This window comes from Tenrec ecaudatus, chromosome 1 (genome assembly GCF_050624435.1).
Source record: "Tenrec ecaudatus isolate mTenEca1 chromosome 1, mTenEca1.hap1, whole genome shotgun sequence".
In the NCBI taxonomy this organism is placed as follows: Eukaryota; Metazoa; Chordata; class Mammalia; order Afrosoricida; family Tenrecidae; genus Tenrec; species Tenrec ecaudatus.
In genome coordinates this window covers 152832835-152856373 of record NC_134530.1, presented here as the reverse complement: position 1 = coordinate 152856373, position 23539 = coordinate 152832835, and the positions used below count along the sequence as shown (strand labels likewise).

Here is a 23539-nt window from a genome sequence, read left to right as displayed (position 1 = left end):
GGGTTCGCATTCTTGTCTTGTTTGACTTCATTGCAACCAGCGAGTCCTTGGCTCTCTCTTTCCCTACAGAAACCCTCGCTGCCTCTATTTCTACCATATCATCAAACCCTTGTTCCCTGCCTGCCACTCAGTCACTTCTTGCCGTCGACTTCCTAGGCACCTCTGGTCCACTCGAAGTGCGTTGAATTACTTCACGTTGCTCTTCTGGACAGCCTTTGTAACTATCTCCGAGTAGCTGGGTAGGATTATGCAAGTGTAAGGTGTTGGTACCCACCAGAGGGATTGGATAGCTTGCTAATAATGTAAATCAGATATGCCAATGGCACTCTTGTGTAGTGTGACCATGCGAGTAAATTGTATGAAACCTAACATGCAGATTGATCCACTCTGTCATCCTGCTAGGATGACAAAACTGAGCCAGGAGTGGACTGCATCCTTTGGGTCCTGAGATACTTACACTATGGTTAACATCCTCCATCCAGGGGACATGGAGTTGTGACACCAGGTTGACAGAGAAGTGACAGAGAAACAGTAGCAGAAAGACCAAGAGCACAAGAGAGAGCACTGAGCTTCCCAGCCCACAGAGCAAGAAAGCTAAGTGCCTTTGAGCAGGGGGCTTGCTTGTGGAGGAGGGTTCCCTTCACTTGTCTGGGGAGCTACGTTTGCCAACTATGGCAGAGCACATTCAGGCGGAGGCCGATGGGCACGGGAGAGTGCTGTGGGGCAGCGCTCACAGAGCTTTGTGACATTGCCCAGAGGCCAAGGGGCCACGTGGCTCAGAGGCTGAGAGAAATATGCTTGTAGGCACAGCCGACAGGAAGCTGTCCTGACTGAAGAATGGTACCCTGAGCACTTTTGATTCCAAATTGTAGCCTGTTTGCTTTCTCATAGTCATGAGCATGGTCTCTGGAGCCCCTTAACTTTGCCGTAATCGCGAGCATGGTCTCTGGGTTCAGTTTGTCCATTGCAGCAGAGTCGCACACCCACAGGAGAAGGGCTGGGTCTGCTGGGAGGAGCGAAGTTGTAGGTGGAAGCCAGCCTGAGGTGTGCCTCACAGGAATCAGGCTTGGGCTGCTTGAGTTTGAGTCTCCTGCATGTTTTTGAAGTCAGAGGAAGTCCGATGATACCTCACACCACTCCCCTGAAATATAGCTGCTTCTCTCAGAGGCCAGCCTCCAGCCTCTGACCCCCTGGGTCTACGTTTCCCAGATGGGCTCTTCTGAATTATTGGCCATGCATTGATGACTCCTCCTCTACAACTCTGGGGCAGATACTATTTGGAAGCCCATGTGTCTATTGGAAAGATACTCATGGATAACTCACAGGCATACCAAATTCAACTTCCTGGCTAATTAATGCCAAATTCCACTAATTGCCCTCTTGCTTGGTAATGATCTGAATTCCCACTCCAGCCAGAATCTAGATAATCATCCTCGATCCTCTCTGTGTGTTCACTCTCCACGTTCATCTCATCTGTCTTTCAATCTTGTAGAAAAAAATTCCAAACACCCAGTGCCTGTTCTCCTCGTAAGAATTCTAGTGGTACAGTTGTTAAGTGCTCAGTTGCTAACCAAAAGGTTAATGGTTTGAAACCGCCAGCTGCCCCATGGGGGACAGGATTTCTGGTGGCATGGTGGTTACGAGTTGGGCTGTGCTCTGCAGGGTCAGCAGTTTGAAACCACCAACCATTCCACAGGAGAAAGACCAGATTTTCTACTCCCATAAAGAGTTATAGTTTCAGAAACCCACAGGGTCAGTTCTACCCCTGTTCTGTAGTGTCTCTACGGGTAGGCATCGATAGATGGCAGTGAGTTTGGTTTTTAGTTGGCCTCTTGGGAAAAAGGTGTGGCCTTCTCTTTTTGTGAAGCTGACAGACAAGGAAATGCTACGGGACCACTTTACGCTGCCTGATGGAGTCTCTATGAATTAGGATCTACTTGATAGCAGTACATTTTCTTTTTAAGATCGGGTCCTTTTCTCAGCCCTCACAGGTGCTGCCGTAATCCAAGCTGTGATGCTCTCTCAGCTGGATTCCTACCACCAATTTCACCTAGTTCTCCGTGATCCAGGTCTGTCTTCTCTTCGGTTCACTTTTAATACTGCTCTCCGTGGCACCTCTCTGAAATGCAAATGTGGTGCTGTCACACACCTGCTCGGTTTTATGCCACCCAATAACATTTGCGCTGAGGTTCCCCTTCGCTGTCGTTTTGCACACAGGCAGCCTCCTCCCCTTACTAAGCTCTGCTCTTGTTATTGTATAATGCAGACCATGTTCCTGGTATTCCCAACTGTAGGCCATCCTCGGAGAGAGCAAGAAACTTCCCCTCTGCCTATTGTCCTTCATCCCATTTCCTTTTTCTAAATTATGCTTCTTAATTTTTATAAACCCTAGAGTCTGGGGACTCATCCCAGAACTCCGCCCCATTTGGTCCTGCCTTTTTGCTCCAGTGGCATGCTGGGAATTATTACTTCATAGCACGTATCCATTGGAGATGACTTCTCCCTCTTAGGGAACAGACTGCATTCCCAATTTTGTATTCCTCCGAAGCCAAATAGTTATTTATTGGATAAATCAAAATATCTGCTACCAAGATAGATATGTGTAACTCTGAGTGTCTGTAGGATGAATAGAGACAAAGGGGGACAAAAGTCATTAACATTTGTTGCACAATTAAATGTGCTGAGAACTATATTCTGCTAGATTCATTATATGCCGTTGTGTTACGATCTCCACTTTATGAAAAAACTGAGGCTTACAGAGGTTAAATAAGTGAGGGCATTAGCAAAAACTAAGGATCCAGGAACTGACAACATACCAATTGAGATGTCTCAACAACTGGATGCAATGCTGGAAGTGCTCTTATGTCTATGCCGAGAAATTGGGAAGACAGCTACCTCACCAACGAAAAGGAACAGATCCATATTCATGCCCATTCTGAAGAAAAGTGACCCAACAACATGTGTACATTATCAAACAGTATCACTAATATCACCTGAAAGTAAAATGATGCTGAAGAGAATTAAAAAACCTTTGCGACAGACAACCAACAGGAACGGGCCAGAGGGTCAAGCCAGATTCAGAAGAGGAGGCCTATCATTGCTCATGTCCCCTGGTGTTTGACTGACAGGAGAAAGTACCATAAAGATGTTTACTTATATTTTACTGATTATGCAAATGCATCCAATATTTACAATTCTAAGGTGTACATAATAACTAGTATGGACAACATTGTGAAGAATGGGAATTCCAGAACCCTTAATTCTGCTCATGCAGAACCTGTACCTAGACCAAGAGGCAGTTGCTGAAACAGAGTAAGAGGATACTGCATGGCTTAAAATCAAAAGAAGCGTATCAAGGTTGTCTCCTCCACCATACTTAGTCAACCTGTATTCAGAAGTAATTGGATTGGATGAAGCATGAGGCATCGGGGTTGGAGAAAGGCTCATCAACAACTTCTGATCGCAGCTGGCGCAACCTTGCTCGCTGAAAGCAAAGAGGACTTGAAGCAGTTGCCGATGAGTCTCTAAGAGTCCAGCCCTCAGCGTGGACTACAGCTCCACATCCAGAAAGAAATCCTGACAAATGGACCGACAAGCAACCTCGTGATAAACGGAGAAAAGATGGAAGTTGTCCAAGGTTTCATTTAACTTGGATCCACAATCAATGCTCGGAGAAGGAGCAGTCAAGCCATCAAAGGACATTGGCCATTGGGCAGCTCTTCTTCAAAAGTTTTCTTGATAATGTTAAATGACAGTAATGATGCTCCGAGGACTGAGGCGCACCTGAGCCAAGCCATGGTACTTTCAGTTGCTTTATGTGCAACAGTGGGCACCGAAAGCAACAATTGTGAGTTGGCACAAGACCGGGCAGTGTTTGCTTTGTTGTACATAGAGTTACTCTGAGTCACAGCCAACTTGACAGAACCTAACAGGAATAACAAGGTGGTATGATTTCAACCTAGACTTCAAACCCTGGGATTCTTCTTCGTTCCGCATTATCTCATAAACTACCAGAAAGGAACAGCAAAGTGGAAAAAGAATCCAGATGTGGCAGAACTTTCCTAACTTTACACTCAAAACAAAAATCCCTTTCTCATCTCAGGTCAAATGAAAGGGCACTGGCACTTCTTCAATTCTGAATAATACAAAGGCCACTCCATTGAAAAAATGTTTCTTGCCAGAGTTCATCTTTTAAAGATTGTGTAAGTGTTTAAACGGATTCCACGAGGATTAATAGATACGTATACTGCAAAATAGCCCATCTGCCTGTGACAAAAAAAGCAGATGTTCTTTTTAGTCACAGGATATATACTTTTTATAGTTATTATCCATTTATTCTACTGCAAAAACTGCTAATTCCACAGAGCCTGGGGATGCCAGTGGGAAAACAAGTATGGAATGTGCCCAGGGGTGTGGAACATCCTGTGATTGGTGACACAGAAGAAAGTCTAATAAGAAAAAAAATCTGCCTAGACACATAGGAAGGCTGAAAATTGGGCCTGGGAAAAAGACAATGATGGAGTTGTTGATGGAGTCAGACGACTTGGACTTCTACTCTCAAAGAATTGCTGGGGTTGAGATGAAACTGTTCTTAGAGCCAAGAAGATGCCATCAACTCTTGATAGCAGTCTTACCTTCCTAAAGAAGCCCACCTGTCTTGCACGTGTCCGGCACAATGCAAGGCAGAAGGGCACCTTCTCCTCCTTCCCAGCCTCCTGTCCCATGCCCCGACTGAAGCTGTGAACTCCACTGAATAGTATCATGCTTCCACATAGAGCAAGGTCACCCTTTCGCCAATGGTCTACAAGTAACCCACCTTCTTGATGGAAGCCTATGACCAAGTCCTACATGGAAATCATGTTTTCAATGGCTACTTCCTCCAAAGTAGGCTGCTGAGTCTACCGTGCTTGGTCAAGTAGAGGGCCATCGAAAAAGAGGAAGGCCCGCAACAAGGTGGATTAACACAGGGGCTGCAACAGTGGGCTCAGGCACAGGGGCAGTTGTGAGGATGGTGTAGGGCCGGGCACTGTTTCATTCTGCTGTGCAGGAGGGTCAGTGTGGGCCCGAGCCAACGTGATGACACCTCACAACAACCATGGATGTCTGTCCTTCTCTGGTGCCTTTCAGGTGCCAATGAGCAGTACCAGCACAAGTCCTAGGAGGTTTGGGGCACAGAGAGAAATGAGGAGCCTGGCACTTACTCGTTAAACACGATTTTAGACTCAGGGAGCACTTAGACGTAGTTGATTTTAGTTCAATCAGATGCAAATGTAAAATAGGCTGGGCAACATCTTTATGCCTCCTTCGAATGCCCACCTTGGATAGGATTTTGAGGTTGGAGGGTCACGCCCGGGATATGGATGTCCACTTCACACATTACCTGGCCGTTTGAAAGGATCTGAGGCTGATGGCTCTTTCCTTTAGAGAGGGGGTGGGGGGGAGGAGAAACCCAGAGGGCCCTCGACCTTTAGCTCATGCTACCGAAACGCCACGCGGTGCGCACATGAGTTACAATTGAGGGCAATGGCAAAGTCATCGTCTTTAGATAGTCTTTGCATTGTTTCCAGCCTGCGAGAGGAGCAGAATATTGCTAAGAGGGAAAGCTGAAGAGCAGAGCTAAAGATCCTCCTGACCCACGAGCCCTTGGTTACCTGAAGGCAGCACCGTCAGGACCACGTGCCGTGACTCGTCTGACGCTTGGTTGACCCACTTGCTTGGCTTTCCGTGTAACTGCCATTCTGACACCCTGCACCAGTACCTTCCAGCATCTCTCAGTTCCACCTGATGCAGCTTCAGGACAAAGTCTTTAGGGGATGAGCGGTAACAGTGCAGGTCCTTGATCAAGCCCTCCTCTCCGTACTCCAGCAAGCCATCGTGCTGCAGGCTCACCAGCAGTTGACTCCCAGAACTTCCTCTGCTCCAGTACCACGTGACGGAGAACAGGGAGGATGGGCTGCCTGAGCTCTCCAGCTGGCAGTGGATGGCCACGTCCGTGTGCTCTATGGCATTTTCTGTCCAGTTCTCTTTGAAGACACGTACCGTACTTCCTAGGAAATAAGATGGCAGTAAGTTAGAGAAGAACCTAGACTTCCAGACGGTATTTCTCCTCTAGAAAATCTACCAGTGACTCTTGACGAGATCCCGTCTCTCATTCTTTAGACATCCAATCATTCATCTTTAACACTTTTCCTTCATCCCTTGCTTTTCTTTCACTCATACTTGCCCCCCCAAATTCTCTGCTAAGAAGCCAACCACTCACTTCTCTACTCTAATCCTCCCTTTTCACTGTGGAGCCCTTTGGCAGTTACACAATCTCCTGTCAACTAGAGAAGGGGTGGAGTCTAGTCTGTCAATCAAGTAGCAGCTTGATGACCTCATTTGGAAGTGCCACGGGGGCCCAGATACACACAGACTCAGAGTCCTGGAGCTGGAGGAACCATGGGGAGAGCCCTGCCAGCGCTGAGACCCTTACACCACCACTAGATCCACTGGCCTGTGATCTTCCTGAATTCATCATCATTGCATGGCTGCCTGATTCTAAAGAGGAATTTATGGACGAGTATCGGACATATGGGCTAATATTGGTCATACGGACTTGATCTGGACTGGGCTGTTTTCTCAATTTACAATTGCTCTTGTATATAAAGCTCTTTCTTATACACATGCGAGTGTCCATGAGCTTGTTTCTCTAGTCTATCCAGACTAACACAAGCCCTGTCATGGAAAACAACCTAGAGTTAGCTAGGTCCTCTGTTCTGTTGTTTTGACTTCTCTCTGGTAGATACCCTCTGCTACTCCGAGGGATTACTCAAAACTTCTAGCCTTCCCTGAAGTCGCTTACTCTAGCTCTGCGCCTCATTCTTAGCGTATCGGCTTCCTTTAATTCGCCCAGTTAGTGTCTCCGCGTCAATGCAGAAAGAGAGGAGGCTACCTGGGGATGGAGACTTTCACCCAAGTGTTTGAATGCCGTCTGCAGGAACCGTTTAGTTATTGGATCAGACAAATTTTAAAACAGATTCTGACATTTACTTTTTTTGTGGTTGTTTCCATGCTAATCAGCAGGTGAGAACTTGGAAGAAAGGCCAGAGTAGCTATAAATAAATGATAGAAATCCAAGTGTTTTATTTTTTGTCAACTCCTTTCCAAACACATTGATTAGGCTAAGTTTAAAAGTGCAACTTTCTCAAATCCTGCATTCCCCTTTAGTTCCCATCTTTACTCTCTCCTTTCCTTCATAATAAACTTAAAAAAAAACCAAACTCAATGCCGTTGAGTCCATACTAACTCACTGCGAGGCTATAGGAAAAGGTGGAACTGCCTCATTGGGATTTTGAGAGTGACTCTACTGGAGTAGAAAACTTCATTGTTCTTCCGGGGAGTCTCTTGGCTGGTGGTTTCGAATTGCTAACCTTGGGGGTCACTGGTCAGTGCACGACCACTACGCTGGTGGAATCAATTCGCTGGCAACAAGTTCTTAGGAAAGTATGGTAAAATAGTATTTGATAGGACAATCCACTCGGCTTCCTCACATCAAATTACTTTCCACTTCCTGGCAGCACAGCGTTCAAACCCCTCCTTACTCTTCAGCATCACTTCTCAATAATTTCTCCCCCCAGGGGACTGTCCCCCACCCCCAGGTATGTATGTCCATCCTCTCTGTGGACTTCACCACTGCCATCCATTTTATTCTTGAAATTCTCTCTTCTTTTGACGTCAGAGAAAATGTCCTCCTTATGGTGGTCAGTTTTTCTAAGTTTCTCTTTCAGAACCTCTTCTTCATCTCATTCCTGAGCCAGAGTGAAACCCAGTCCACACACAACTCTTTCTCCTCTTCAGTGTGCATGTGTATATAAGGCAACGGCCATCTCAACAGTCTGCTCATGTAAACCAGTGATGTCATTTCCTTTGATCTTTCAGTGCAACCCACTCGGCATTTTTAAAGAATTGGAATTTTGGGTGTGTGAATGTTCTCAAATTGGAAGTTAACAGCAAAATAGACTCCAGGTATCCCTTGATATCTGACAGCACTGCATCAGGGTCTACAGGGGAGGTAATGGTTTGAGTTAAGGATTGGCCACCCCTTTAAAAGGACAGGCACACAAGGCCATGATTTTGGCTCAATTAGGGGAGTGCCAGGCCAGTCAAAAGGATGGAGTTTGGCAGTCAGGTCGGGTCTTGTGGGATGGCAGAGAGGACACATGCAATTTGGAACACATGTTGGGTTTGAGGAGCAGTGGGGTATCCACATGGAAATGGGCAGTAGGCAGTTGAGTGTAAAAGTCTGGTTGCTCAGAAGACTGGGGTTCAACATAAAGACTTGGGGTCATCATCTTGAAGGAGATAGCTGAAACTGGGGCAGTGTTTAAGAAGTCCTAGGGATACCCACAATAAACAATTATATCAGTGCGAATGAGGGGAGGTGGGTGGAGTGGAGACCCAAAGCCCATCTGTAGACAATTGGACATCCCCTTACAGAAGGGTCACAAGGAAGGGATGAGCCAGTCAGGGTGCAATAAGCACCAAGAAACATACAACTTTCTTCTAGTTCTTCAATGCTTCCTCCCCCTGACTATCATGACCCCAATTCTACTTTACACATCTGGCTAGACCAAAGCATGTACACCGATACAGATAAGAATTCACAACACAGGGAATCCAGGACAGATAAACCCCTCAGGACTAATAATGAGAGTAGTGGAGGGAAGGGGGAACCAATCACAATGACAACACATTAACCCTGCCTCCTCAAGGGGAACAAACACCAGAAATGTGGGTGAAGGGAGACAGTGGATGGTGTAAGATATGAAATAATAATAATTTATAAAGTATCAAGGGTTCATGAGAGAGGGAGGAGGGAGGGAGGGAAAAATGAGGAGCTGATACCAAGGGCTCAAGCAGAAAGAAAATGTTTTGAAAATGATAATGGCAACATATGTACAAAAGCGCTTGACACAATGGATGGATGGATTGTTATAAGAGATGTTAAGAGCCCCCAGAAAAACTGATTTTTAAAAAAATCCATCTTAAAAACAGATAAAAAAGAAATCCTAGGGAAAGCAGAGAACAAAAAAAGAAAACCAGACCCACCATTTGTCCCAGAAGAGCACCAATATTTAGGGTGAGAGAAGAGGGCTGCCCAGAGAAGGGCGAGAACCAGAGCATCATTGTGAACTACTCCTTTTGTACTGGCTGCACCCAATAGACCTGTGAGTCCCCTAAGGGCAAGCACGGTTTTTGCATATCTTTGTATTCCCAGTGCCTAATCCATAGTAAAACCCTGGTGGCTAGTTGGTTGAAGGCTAAAAGGTTAGAAGCCACCAGGCATTCTAGGGGAGAAAGACATGGTCATCAAGATCCATAAAGCCTCAGGCACTCTAGGGGTGAGCTCTACTCCGTCCTGCAGGGTCTCTGTGAGTCAGAATCAACTGATGGCAGTGAGGATGACTTTGAAGGTACAACGATGTTCAATTCTCATCTTGTTTTCAGACATTACATTGAAAATGAAATTTTAAGTACCAAACCCAGACCAGTTTATTTGCATTGTTGGAGCTGTTGGAGGTCAACGAGTTCCTGAACTTTCTCCAGGACACTCATTTATTGTAATCAACAGTGGAAGTGACCTAGCTAACGCTGAGAGGCCTGATGGGCCCTGCCCATGTTTAGACAGCAGCACTCTTGGGCCAATGCAAATGGATGGAACTGTTATTACGGTTTTAGAGATCTCCCGAGGAAGAGGAGAGTTCCTAAGTAAGCCATTCCAACCGTTAACTACTCTTATTTGCCTTATGTTTAGGCAGCCAAATGTTGAAAAGCCATTTCTCCACACATCCCTATAGAGTTGTACAGTTTCTGTTCACAGTGGGAGGAATATGCTTCGTATTACTCTTTCTCTGCCAAATTACAGGAGAGCCCCACTGGAACGACACAGCTTGTTATTATAGAGAGCTGGAGATGCGACACCCCGGGTAGCTGCAGAGAGCAGGCTGCCAGGCTGATAAGCAAACCAATGAAAGGGACCTTGCTCCCATCCCAGCTCCCCCAAACCTCAGACAGACTGACTGCAAGTGACCCCCTCTCCTCTGGTGGGCTGCCAGGTCCTGCGCACATTGTTCGGGTAGATACTCTTCTGATGACTCCTGGTCATATCGTTCCCACCACACAATCACTCCTTAGAAACACTGCTCCAAAAATGATGGCAATCTCACTGAAAGGTGTAGCGCATGCGCACGCACACTCTCATGCGTTTACCTGTGGGCTTGATTTTCAATTCTGTTAGCCCCGACTTCTTTTCTCCAAGTCTGTGCCAGGTGCCGTTGGTCAGCAAGAGCCATTCCTCCACGGCACAGTGGTAACTGCCCAGATCCTCATGGTCTGCATTCAAGATGTGCAGCTGAAACAGGGCCTGGGAAACTTTCTCCATGTGAAATTTTTGCTTTCTCCTCGGGGTAAGGAATTCATCGCCATATTGGATGACATTGTTCTGGTCCATCTCCAAGATCTCCAGCTGGGCTGGATTGGCAGAAATGGGAGAGAAGTACCAAGTGACCGATAATGGAAGCTTTCCTTGAGACCGGGCCAGGATGCTGCATGCTATGTCCACGTTGGAGCTGGTGGACACCTCCTGGACGTGACTGGTTGAATTCATTTTGAGCGTGCTCTCTAAATGAAAAGAATGGAAACCGTTACTTCAAAAAGAATGATGAGCGCTTCTGATTTTTTACTTGGGCGAAAGTGGGCAGTGCGCTTGCGCTTCCCACTCCCCACGTGTACACCTGTTGCTTTGGGACATGAGTTGCAACCCCCTCAATGTGACGGCGCATGACCCACGGCCTCCCTGGGTTCTTCATTGGCAGCTTTTCTTCTTTCCTGCCTTCTGGACTTTGTTTGGGGGCAAAGGTAGGCCTTTTGGTCTCAGAAGGTGGGTTGTTCTCAGAGATAGGTTCCTCCCAACTGTTATCATTCGCTTTATAGACCTGTTGTGTGACAAAAAGGTGATTGGGGGCAGGGGGTAGGGGGTTTCAGTTCCAGGATAAAAAGATATCTAAGGGTACCTAAGAACCACAGTCTCAGGGGTTCTACCAGTCTTTCTTAGTCTTGTCTTTTTCTATGATTTTGAATTTGCATCTACATTTTGCTCCTACTCTGTCCAGGACCTTCTACTGTGGCCCCATCAGAGCTGTGGTTGGCAGCGAGAGTGGGTCCAATCTGCTTCTTCTGGTCTCAGGGTCTTAGAGGTTCCTGGTCATGTGGTCTATTAGTTCTTTGGATGAATTGTTTTCTTGAGCCCTGGTGGTATAATGGTTATGAATTGCGCTGTTAACTACAAGGTCAGCAGTTCAAAACCACCAGCCAGTCCTTGGAAGAAAGACCGGGCTTTCTACTCCCATAAAGAGTTACCATCTCAGAACTTCACCGGGGCCACCTTTACCCCATTCTTTAGGGTTGTTATGTGTCAGTAGCGTTGGTTGGCTGGTTTTTTTCCCACCTTTCTTTGCCCGAGGCAAGGGATCAATAGTTGCATCTCAGCTGGCCACTTGCAAGCTTTTAAGACCCTCGTCTGTAATCACCAGCATAGGGTGCAGAACAGTGTCTTTATGGGCTATTTGAAGCCAACGGACCTGACTATCGCCCTCAGATTATGGCCTTGAGCCCTCAACTCCAGTCAAACACAGTCCCTCATGGTGTTTGGTTCTGAGAAAGAAGTTTTTATATATTTTCCCTCAGTATGCTCTACTATGTATGTAGATATATTTGCAGCACATACAAATACATATAGAGAAATATCATCTGAGGGACACACACACACATACATACATGGGTATATCCCATACACCAGACCACATTGGAAACAATTAATTTTATCACTCGCTAGAAGATAAAATTTTAAGATCGAAGGGACACAAGAAGTCAGCTAAAGAATACTTCTACAAGGTAGAATCTACATCCATCATAATCATGAATTCCTCTACAGCGGCCCTGATAATGTCTCATTCAGCCTTTGAGCAACGTACTCTCTCAACAAGCAGCCAATTCTATCTTTGGAGAGTTTCACCACCAAAGAATTCTTTCTGATATTGAGTTGAATTTGATCTCTCCACAAATTCTGCCCCTTGATCCTAGTTCTACTGTGTGTGTGTGTGTGTGTGTGTGTGTGTGTGTGTGTGTAATGAGGGGCAGACAGAAAACTCAGCTCTTTTCTCCCTGTCAATCCTTCAATGCCTACAGCAAGACATCCTGTAGGTTCTCATGACTTAAGAGGAGAAAGGGGCCCTGTCAATGCTTGGGCCACGTGTTCAATACCCAGAGTACTTTTGGATTCAATTTGCCAGAGTCTAAAGAGGTATAGTCTTGGAAATTCACAGAGGCAGTTCTGCCCTGTTTTAAAAGGGTCCTTATGAATCCCATCCAGCCAATGGCAGTGAGTTTGATTTGGGTTGGAGTCATGACTGCCTCTAAGTGTGGGTAGACAAAAGGAAATGTGCACGAGCTGTTAACACTCGCCTGTCTCTTTAAATCACTCAACTGTGGGCTCATCAGAGGGATTCAACGTCAACTATCCTTTAGCCCCAGAAGCTTTTTTGTTTTGTCCGAAAGATGAGTGATAAAACCTGCTTTTAAACCTCATTCTAGCTTCTTGCTTCTATCACTGATCCTATTCTGGTAACTGGACACTGACACAATTAGTGGGTCCCTTATTTTTCCTTCAACAGATGTTTACTAAGCTCTGCAGAAGTTAGATGAGACGTCCTGCTCCCAGAAATACCTACAGTCTTGGGAACCCATAGGGCAGTTATATTGTCCTAAGGAGTTGCTATGAGCCAGAATTGACTCAGTGAGTTTGGTTTGGATTCACTGTGCTTTGTAGCAGATTGTTTCAGGCTCTGTGGATATGGTCCCTCAATGAGCTCATTGAAGAGAGAGTCATGTACAGAGACAGGTGTCAGCAATTACAGCACAGCGTCACCTGCGTGGGACCGGGGTGTGTAAAAATGGCTGTGGAGCACATAGGAGGATCAGCTGCCCCAAATGTGGGCGTAAGGGGTGACTTCCTGGAAAGGTGACCCTGAGCTAAGTCTTCAAAATTAATAGGAATCCGTCTAATAAAGAAGGGACCCAGGGATTCCAGGATTAAAAAAAAAAGATTAGACAGAAACTTTGAAAGAGAGAACACGGAGTTTAGGGAACCAGTATTTCAGGTGAAAGGAGCTCAAATTCAAGGTGAAAGTGGAAGAGCTGGTATGACAAAGACACACAGTTCCTGGCTTATAAAGCACTCTGCAGGCTAGGTTAGTCTGTGCTGTGCTAGGTTATGCTTTGGACATGAACTGGAAGTGGAAGCTGAGAAATGGAGAAGCTGTGGATGACTCAGGTTTTCAATTTGGGTCACTGGCAGATAGTGTGGGAACATAGGGAATGATGGAGGAGTAGATTTGCAAGGAGAGAAATAATGGGTGTGGTAGTTACATAATCTGTCAATTTGAGCAAAGGGGTGGAGTCTAGTCTGTCAATCAGGTCCTAGCCAATGAGGCCTCTGTGTGGGCATGGCCTTCTCCTGAGGATTCTGGGAATGCCTGTCTTCCTCCCTAGTGATGGGACACAAACTCTCTGCTTCACATTCCTGTTGACAAGCCACGTGGAGACACACTGATGGAGTCAGGGCCCTGGAGCTGGAGGAACCAAGTGGAGACCACTGCCAGCACTGAGATGCTTCCACCACCACTGGATCTGCAAGACTTTGCACCCACTGGCCTGCGATCTTCCGGAATTCAGCATCATTGCATGGCTGCGTGAGTCTAAAGAGGAATTTATGGACCAGAATCGGACATATGGGCTAATATCAGACTTATGGACTTGATCTGGATTAGGCTGGGATGTTTCTTAATATATAATTACTCTTTACATAAAGTTCTTTCTTCTACACAAATGAGTGTCTATGAATTTGTATCTCTAGTCAACCCGGATTAATACAATGGGTTCATGTTTTGACATGTTAATTGTGACATATCCCAGAAGCAGTTGGCGACACGAATCTGGACACCAAGAGAGAAGTCTGTGTGGGATAATGGATCTAGGAATCCTTAGCACATAGGTTGTATGAGATAGAATGAGAGGAAAGTAAGTTGAGGATGCAAGGCAAAGGACATGTTTTCTTTAAAGGATTCGTAAGAATTCTGTGAAAGGGCATCACAAAATGAGCGTGTTAGAAAGAATGTCAAGAAAACCTTGTGTATGCAGACCAGGAACCCAAGAAATTTTGAGACTAAATTGGGTCAACAATTTCAAATAACACAGGAAGAATAAGTAGGTAAAGGCTGAATTGATCAGCGAGGAGATCATTATTGTTACCAAAAATCTTGTTCAGCAGCAAATAGCGTAACTATGGTGCCATGTTTGTGTACCTTCTCAGAGTCAGACACTGTACGTGGCACGTTATACACATCCGCACTTTCAAACTGCACATCAGCATTTTAGATGTGAGGTAACTTGTGAGGTAAGGCATGGAGACATAAAGTAACTTATCCTACGCCTCACTACTATTAAGTGCTCAGAAGATCTAAATAACATCCAAATCCCTTGAAAACTCCTAAGAGTAAGATGTTCTAAGAAAGAGAAAATCAGTCTTGACAGGTTGTGTCTTATTTTTAACTTATTATCAATTGACAATGTAGATAATATGACTATAATAGGTAGTTCTCTGACTCTTATACATTAACACATCAAGAATACGTGGATAATATAGTCTAACAAAAATGGCATTATCCATACTGCTAGCCTTGAGAAGAATGGGAATTCCAGAACATTTAATTGTGTTCACATTTGGAACTTGCACATGGATCAAGAGGCAGTTGTGCAAACAGAACAAGGTAATAGTGCACGGTTTAAAATCAAGAAAGGTGTGCATCAGGGTTGTATCCAATCACTGTATTTGTTCAATCTGTGTGCTGAGCACGTCATCAGAGAAGCTGCATAATGTGAAGAAGAATGTGGCATCAGGATTGGAGGAAAGCTTATTAACAACCTGCAATACGCAGATGACACAACTTTCCTTCCTGAAAGTGAGGAGGACTTGAAGCCCTTGCTGAAGAAGATTATGGATTGTAGAAGAAGATTATGAAGAAGATCATTGCAATCAATATAGATTACAAGTTAATGTAAAGACAACCCAAATCCTTACAACTAGACTGATAGGTAACACCGTGATAAATGGGGAAATGATTAAAGTTGTCAAGAATTTTGTCTCCCCAAAGACATGTACATGCAAACATATATAGGAGGATGGGGAAATAGATCTATGTGTCTATACTTATAGGTCAAGTATTAAGGTGGCGGAAGGACCTTGGGCCTCTACTCAAACACTCCCTCAATGCATGAATACCTTCTTTTATTAAATTGGAACTCTATGATGCTCACTCTCCCGACACAACGGCTGGAGCCAAAGTGTGTGAACAAGTAAATGTGGTGAAGAAAGCTGATGGTGCCCGGCTATCAAAAGAGATAGTGACTGGGGTCTTAAAGGCTTGAAGATAAACAAGCGGCCATCTAGCTCAGAAGCAACAAAGTCCACATGGAAGAACACACCAGCCTGAGTGAGCGAGTGGTCCCAAAGGGATCAGTTACCAGGCATCAAAGAACAAAAAATCATATCATTGACTGCACACCTCCATGATAGGATCGCTGAAGACAAATGGGTGCATAAGCAAATGTGGTGAAGAAAGCTGATGGTGCCCGGCTATCAAAAGAGATAGTGTCTGGGGTCTTAAAGGCTTGAAGGTGAACAAGCGGCCATCTAGCTCAGAAGCAAATAAGCCCACATGGAAGAAGCACACCGGCCAGGGCGATCACGAGGTGCCCAAGGGACCAGGTATAAGGCATCATGCAAAAAAAAAAAGATATAAGTGTGTGTATGAATGTGTATATATGTGTATATGTATATATGTATGTATATATATGTATATATATATATCATATTAAATGAAGGGGGAAGTGCAGAGTGGAGACCCAAGGCCCAAGTGTCGACCAATGGAGATCCCCTCATAGAGGGGTTTAGGAGAGGAGATGGGTTAATTAGGGTGTGAGGTAGTATCGATGAAGAACACAGCTTTCCCCCGGATCCTGGATGCTTCCTCCCCCCAACTACCATGATCCGAATTCTACCTTGCAGGGCTGGATAGGACAGAGGCTGTACACTGGTGCATATGAGGGTTGGAGGTACAGGGAATCCAGGGTGGATGATACCTTTAGGACCAAGGGCGTGAGGGACGATGCTGGGAGAGTGGAGGGTGAGTGGGTTGGAAAGGGGGAACTGATTACAAGGAGCCACATGTGACCTCTTCCCTGGGAGAGGGACAGCAGAGAAGGGGGGAAGGGAGACTCCGGATAGGGCAAGATATGACAAAACAACGATGTATAAATTACCAAGGGCATATGAGGGAGGGGGAATGGGGAGGGAGGGGGGGAAAAAAAAAGAGGACCTGATGCAAGGGGCTTAAGTGGAGAGCAAATGCCTTGAGAATGATTGGGGCAGGGAATGTATGGATGTGCTTTATACAATTGATGTATGTATATGTATGGATTGTGGTAAGAGTTGTATGAGTCCCTAATAAAATGTAAAAGAAGAAAAAAAAAAAAGAATTTTGTCTCCCTTGGATCCACAATGGCACTCATGGAAGCAGCAGTTAAGAGATCAAATAATACATTGCATTGGTTAAGGATGTCAGTTTTAGGACTAAAGGGTGCCTGACCCAAGCCATGGGATTTTCAGTCACCTCATGTGCATATTCTATATAGTGCGTGAAGAACATCGAAAGTACCATGGACTGCCAAAAGAACAAACGAGTCTGTCTTGGCAGAAGCACAGATAGATTACTCCTTAGAAACAAGAATAGTGAGACTTCATCTCACTTGTTTTGGACGTGTTCTCTCAGAGAGACCAGTCCCTGGAAAAGGACATCATGATTGATGCAGTGGCTACAACGAGGGGCTCGAACATGACAGGTAGTGAAGACGGCACAGAACCGGGCAGTGTCTCATTCGGTTGGACCCAGGGCTTTTGTGTATCAGAACCGACTTGACGGTGTTGGGTTTGGTTGGGCTTTAAGGCACAGGCCACAACCAATGAGAATCAATGCCCAACGACCGTAACTGGGTTCCACATGGTCACCTGCCGTGCCTGTGTTCCACTTCAGTTGCTGGGCTGTGGACATGATGGGAAGACAGAAAACAAACATAGAGCAACAGCTACTACTATTACTGTGGAAATACGACAATATTTTAACAACTGGTATGGCCGTGGCACAAACAGGTGAGGGCTCGGCTGCTAACTGAAAGGTTGGCAGTTGGCATCCACCTAGCAGACCCGCTGGAGAAAGCGCTACGTTCTTCTGACGCGAGGATCACAGCAAAGAAAATGCCAGTGCGCTGCTGTGAGTTGAAATTGACTGGACGCCCGAACAACATGGCCATCCCACGCATCTTCACTTGACGGCAGCCCGGCTAGCACGCGTCATACAGAGCACACAACACCTGATTCCACGGCTCAGACGGGACAACCACGGCTCAGACGGGACAACAGAACTGCTGTATGCTTTGTTTTTCAAATTACCCCAAAGGGCAGAGTGTTCTTAAAACAAACAAACAAAACCCAGTTGCGTTGAGTCCATTTCAGTTCATGGACACTCCAGGAGTGTCCAGTGTAGAATCTGTGATTCAGAGGGCTTTGATGGTTGATTTTTGGGGGGAAGCCTTTCTTTCTATGTCCTTCTGAGCAGACTTGACCCCAATCTTTTGCCTAATAGCAGAGCACATTAGCTGTCTGAACAACCCAAAGGTTACAACCTCCCCACAAAAGTAGGGAATGATGTTCACGTGGAGCTTACTTGGTAAAGTGACGGCGATCCTCAGTGGGTGAGAATTGGCCTTAGCCTTCGCGGAGCTGTTGGTGTGCAGGGAATTTATGCCATAAACTTCCACGTGACACTGGTACACTCCTGCCTCTTCCCCCGTGGCATCGTGGATGAGGAGTTGAGAACGAAACGGTGTCTGCGACACCTTTGTCTTCTTAGGGAACTGGGAGAGGTCATTCCCCCATTCAATGGTTCCATTCTGGGCAATCTGAATGAGTTGATAAAAGACGTGAGACCCAGCTGGCTGGAACTGCCACGTCACCGTGAGTGGTAGCTTCAGGTCTGAGTAGCCGGCGCTGACTATGCACGACAGGTCAAAGGTGTCAGCTAGTTTCACCTGTGGTTGACGGCTCATCAGAGTCACTTGCAAACTTGATTCTGCAGGCAGAAATGCAAAACACAATGTCGAACAGGGTTGCCAGATCAAATGCTCTACTCTTCAAATGTACTTGCAAGCATTCACACTCGCCACCTTCCTTCACCATGAACCATCCATTTGTCCGTGTGGGCTGTCATCTATTTGGGGGAGAGAAGCTGACTCACCGTGTCCTGAATTTCGACTTCTGTTTTCCAAAATTGACATTCTCCTAAGAGAGCAACAATGTTTCTGCAGGCTGTTGCTCAGGCAACTCTGCAGCCCCAGTGGCAGGGCCTCCTTCACCCACCCCCCCACCCCCACTCATGGCTTCAATACCAGATTCACTTGCAAGAGCTCGAAGAAATGGCAATCCCAGGGCTACAGCTGTGAAGAGCCAGATGAGGTAGGTTCAGCTTCTAAATCTACTTGGCTTATGGCTTCTATGCATTGACTAAGGAATAGGATTTCATTTTCAATAGTATTCTTTTTATTTTTAAATCATTTTATTTGGGGTTCTTACAGCTCTTATCACAATCCATCCATCCATCCATCCATCCATCCATCCATCCATCCATCCATCCATCCATCCATCCATTGTGTCAAGCACTTTTGTACATATGTTACTATCATCATACTCAAAACATTTGCTTTCTACTTGAGCCCTTGTATCAGCTCCTCATTTTACCCTTCCACCCCCTTCCTCCCTCCCCCATGAACCCTTAATAAATTATAAATTATTATTTTTTCATGTCTTACACTGACCAATCTCTCCCTTCACCTACTTTTCTGTTGTCCATCCCCTTGGGGGGGGGAGGGCTATATGTAGATCATTGTGATCTGTTTCCCCTTTCTCTATTTCCCCCTTTCCCCTTCCCCTCCTAGTATCACTACTCTCATTATTGGTCCTGAGTTTATTTGTCCTGGATTGCCTGTGTTTCAAGCTCTTATCTGTACCAGTGCGCATGCTCTGGTCTAGCCGGATTTTTAAGATAGAATTGTGGTTATGACAGTGGAGGAAAGAAGCATTAAAGAACTAGAGGAAAGTCGCATGTTTCTTTGGTGCTATACTGCACCCTGACTGGCTTGTATCTTCCTTGTAACCTACACATGGCTTTGCATCTCCACTCCGCCCTCCCCATCATTCACATAGATATAATTTTTTGTTCTGAGTCTTTGATGCCTGATACCTGATCCCTTTGACACTTTGTGATCACACAGGCTGGTGTGCTTCTTCCATGTGGTCTTTGTTACTTCTCAGCTAGATGGCTGCTTGTTTATCTTCAAACCTTTAAGACTTCAGACACTATATCTTTTGATAGCTGGGCACCATCAGCTTTCTTCACCACATTTGCTTATGCACCCATTTTGCCTTCAGTGATCTTATCGGGGAAGTGAGCATCACAGAATGCCGAGTCATTAGAACAAAGTGTTCTTGCGTTGAGGAAGTACTTGGGTAGAGACCCAATGTCTGACTGCTGCCTTAATACTTAACATATCATTATATGCACATAGTTCTATTTCCCTATCGTTATATGTAAATATATTTACATATGTACATGCCTGTACTTAGACCTTTATAAATATCCTTTGCCTCCTAGTTCTTTCCTCTTTTTCCTTTTACTTTCTTCTTGTCCCACTATCATGTTCAGCCTTCATTCGGGTTTCAGTAATTCCTCTCGGCTACATTGCCCTTGATCAGGCCACCAGGCATCCTATGCCCTCTTGCCATCGATTTTAGATCACTTATTGTTCCCTTATCCCTGGGTTTGTTGAAACCCCCTTTCCTTTCCCCAGCCACCCCCTCCTATCTTGTCTAAATATACATCAAGTTGTATTCTAAATACAATCTTTCTAAACATGACTAAATTTCAGCATATCATTGATAGACATGGTAGCCAGAGACTACCATGTTTCGTGTCCTGGGCCACACAATCCAATAAGAACTGTCACCAGGCAGTGAAATGGAGGAAGGCCCTCGCTGACTTGGAATGACACTGAAGCTGCCACCATGGGCTCAAGCACAGGGACAATTGTGAGAGGATGGCCCAGGACTGGGCAGTGTTTTGTTCTGTAGTGTACAAGGTCACTATGGGTCAAAATGGACTCAATGGCACCTAATAGCAACATGTATAGAAACTGAGAAAAGGTTTTCCTCGATACTTACCCAGAGATTTCACAGTGACCAAAATCTGAGTCTTTCTCATATTTCTGGCCTGGTTCCGGATCATCTCAGATACCTCACACTGGTAAGTCCCGCTGTCTGTGATGGCGGTGGAGGTGATGTCCAACTGGAAGGTAGCCCAGTTCACTTTGGCCAGTCTTACGCTGCCATGGTTCCGAGATTCCCCATAGGAGGGGCCCAGCTGTACAGTGCCATCCTGCCCCATGGCAGCCACAAACTCTGGCTGTGTCTGGCCCTGGGGGATGTGCCACCATCTCACCAAGAGAGGGCTTTCCTCTCCCCCTGCCTGGCAGAGGAGGGCTAGTGCCTCTCCTTCCCACACTGCCTGCCGCTTGTTCTTCTCAGACAGGTTCACGCTTCTTGCTGTAGCAGACAGATTTGAGAACAAATTATTTCCTATGAATGAAAAATTTCTCTAAAATACAGTGACATTTCATTAGCGAGGACTTGACTCATTTATGGCCAATCAGATGAAGGCACTTACCATTGCACGATATCCCCAGAAAAGTAAAATCACTTCATTTGTAATTTGCTCTTATTTTTAGCTATTAGATCAACCTTTCAGAATATCGAGTTGGGAAAACATTCCGTCATGTTTTGTTAGGTTAATTAGGATGAGTGTTTAATACTGAAAGTTACCAAGTGCTATTCATCGACTTTAGAAGTTCTTTAGAAGTCAGACTTTCACAATTAAAAATGAATATTGTCTTCCTCCTTGTCTTTCCCTAACCAGCCCTAATTAGTATGTATTTAGAACAGGGGAGGAACTTTGTATATCCATCCTCCGGTCACCACACTACTGTGGGAAACAATTACTTGGGATCTATGTGTCTATCTCTGCTTATTGGCGAGGGGAGAGCCTTTGGATTGTCTGCACTGCAGTGTAAGGCTGTAAATGTCAGTCTGACTCCCAGATGGGAAATTCACGGTGCTTATAAATGTGAAACACTCCTCCGACAAGCACTGATGATACAAGGATGCTTCTTGGGCAAGGCAAAGATAAAGCAGGAGCTCCTACATCCCAGGCAGCAAAGGACCATGAGCAAGTTCAAGACCTCTAGAATCAAAATGATCTTGGGTCATGGTTTTGACCACTTTGCATCTCAGTATTCATCCCTGTAAAAATAGGGAACATAAGAGAGTTCATCTTATCGTACTGCTATGGAGCCAAGGTTAATGGTTAACTTAAGGACTTGGCTGCTAACTGAAAGTTTGGAAGTGCGAGACCAACCAGAGGTGCCCCACAAGCAGGGTCTGCTGCTCTACCTCTGAAAAGTCAGCCACTGAAAATCCAATGCAGCACAATTCTATTCTGATGCACAGGGGTTTCCACCAGGCAGAGGCAGTCCTATGCTTACTGGCTTGGCTTTCAGTGTTGTGCTGAGGATCAACCAAATGACTCATGTAAAAGGCGTAGCTTGGCTGGCATAGGCAAGTGGCCAGTTGAGGTTAGCGGTTAGTGTTAGTGTTGGATGACAGCACAAAAAAACAGAGGGAGTTCAACCCCAAGAAAGAAGAACGAAAGAAAGAAAGAAAGAAAGAAAGACCTGGCATTAGATCTCTAAATAGGACCTAAGTGAATTTGCTAACTGTTCAGTTTACAACTGTTGTGTACATGCCACTGCCCTCCAGCCACCCAGTCAGTTCTGATGCCCAGCGATCCTACGTAGGGTTTCTAAGACTGTAACTCGGTATGGGGCAGAAACCTTTCTCTTTCTCCTGGCGGAGCAACCTTACAATTGAACTGCTGATCTCACCATTATCCGTCGAATGCTTACCTGACAGTGCTTTTAGGTGTGTGTGTGTGTGTGTGTGTGTGTGTGTATTACAAAGGCCAACTGGAATGTAATGTCCACAAATAGGCTTAAAAATTTAGCAACATCTGCATCCAGATTTTTACATAGTAAAAACACAGGTACACTTTTAAAAATTAAGTTTAAAAACAGACTGACCTAACTGAAGTTTAGACATTAGAGGAAAAAATATCATTCACCATCTCACCACATTAACATAACCCTCTCGACCAACATCTTTTATTGTTTTGGAATGAGCTTTTCTTAGTTCGTTGTGGTTCTTGCCGCCTCTTGGTAAGAAGCAATAAACTTATCAAGTGTGTGCAAATTATATATTCCCAAGGGTAGTGAGTCCCACCTTCTGTTCAAATAGTCATAGACTAATGGAATAATAAAACTACTTGTATTGCAGGTAATGGTGTGACTCTCAGAGCAGAATCCTTAACAGGAGTTATAATTAACTTGCTAGCAACTTTTCCTGTTTTCTCACATTAGACCTGGCTTGGGCTCCAGCCTACACTAAGGACTAGTTGAACTTTGGAAGACAGCCCTATGGTCACGCACGTGACCTCTGCACTGTGAGGACACCACTGGACCCCTTTGTTATAAGTTCCCATTTGTTCTGTTGAAGAACATTTGCTGATGCGTCCCAGAGTTGATCGAGATGCACACAGCTCTGTGTAATGGCTAAGCTCCCCATGTAGTTTCCCCTGGATCCATGGAAATGGAACCAAATGTTCAGTGTGAAATCAACACCATCATGCTTCCTGGCCTGCCATTCTAGGCCAATACTTGTGTCTCTTCCGTCCTGGCAAATGGGGTGACAGAGAAAACTCGAAAGGGAAACTGGTATTCCGATGGCCCCAGTAAGCAAGTATAGGCATTCTTAAGTTGGAGTTTAATTTTCGACATGAAATCTTTATAGACTTTTAAGGTCCAGCCTAGAGAGCTTGAATGACGAGTTGCAGGTTTGTTTGTTTTCTGTCTGCACAAAAAGCACTGCGATGCAAATGTGTGCAGCAGCAAGCAGCCCCAATCAGAGAAAGGGCGCAGAGGGGCTTTCCCACTGCCGTGCACACGGAAACTAAGAGCCTTTGTGGACAGGCATGCCACCTCCTCGTGGAAAAATGCACAGAAGAGAGGCTACCCAGGATCCTTTACCTCTTTATGTCTGCCTCTGAGTCAGACGTGGATGCAGAATTATGACTAAGTGCCATTTCCCATATAAGGCTAGAGTGGTAGGGGTTAACAAAAGGCAACTGAAGGACACCAGCCCAGCCTGGAAACAGTAATGTGGGTGTTT

At 45.4% G+C, this 23539-nt stretch overlaps 1 protein-coding gene across 2 annotated transcripts in view; it reads right to left on the bottom strand.

The window, feature by feature from the left end:
- Positions 1-23539, bottom strand: part of CD101 (CD101 molecule) — a 44362-nt gene that overhangs the window by 5760 nt on the left and 15063 nt on the right. For both annotated transcript variants that reach the window (XM_075540325.1, XM_075540326.1), the window contains exons 5-8: positions 20426-20806; positions 17877-18281; positions 10249-10659; positions 5652-6047 (exon numbers count right to left, since the gene is read on the bottom strand). In XM_075540325.1, coding sequence (XP_075396440.1) covers positions 5652-6047; positions 10249-10659; positions 17877-18281; positions 20426-20806 — 1593 coding nt within the window. The remainder of the gene's footprint in view (positions 1-5651; positions 6048-10248; positions 10660-17876; positions 18282-20425; positions 20807-23539) is intronic.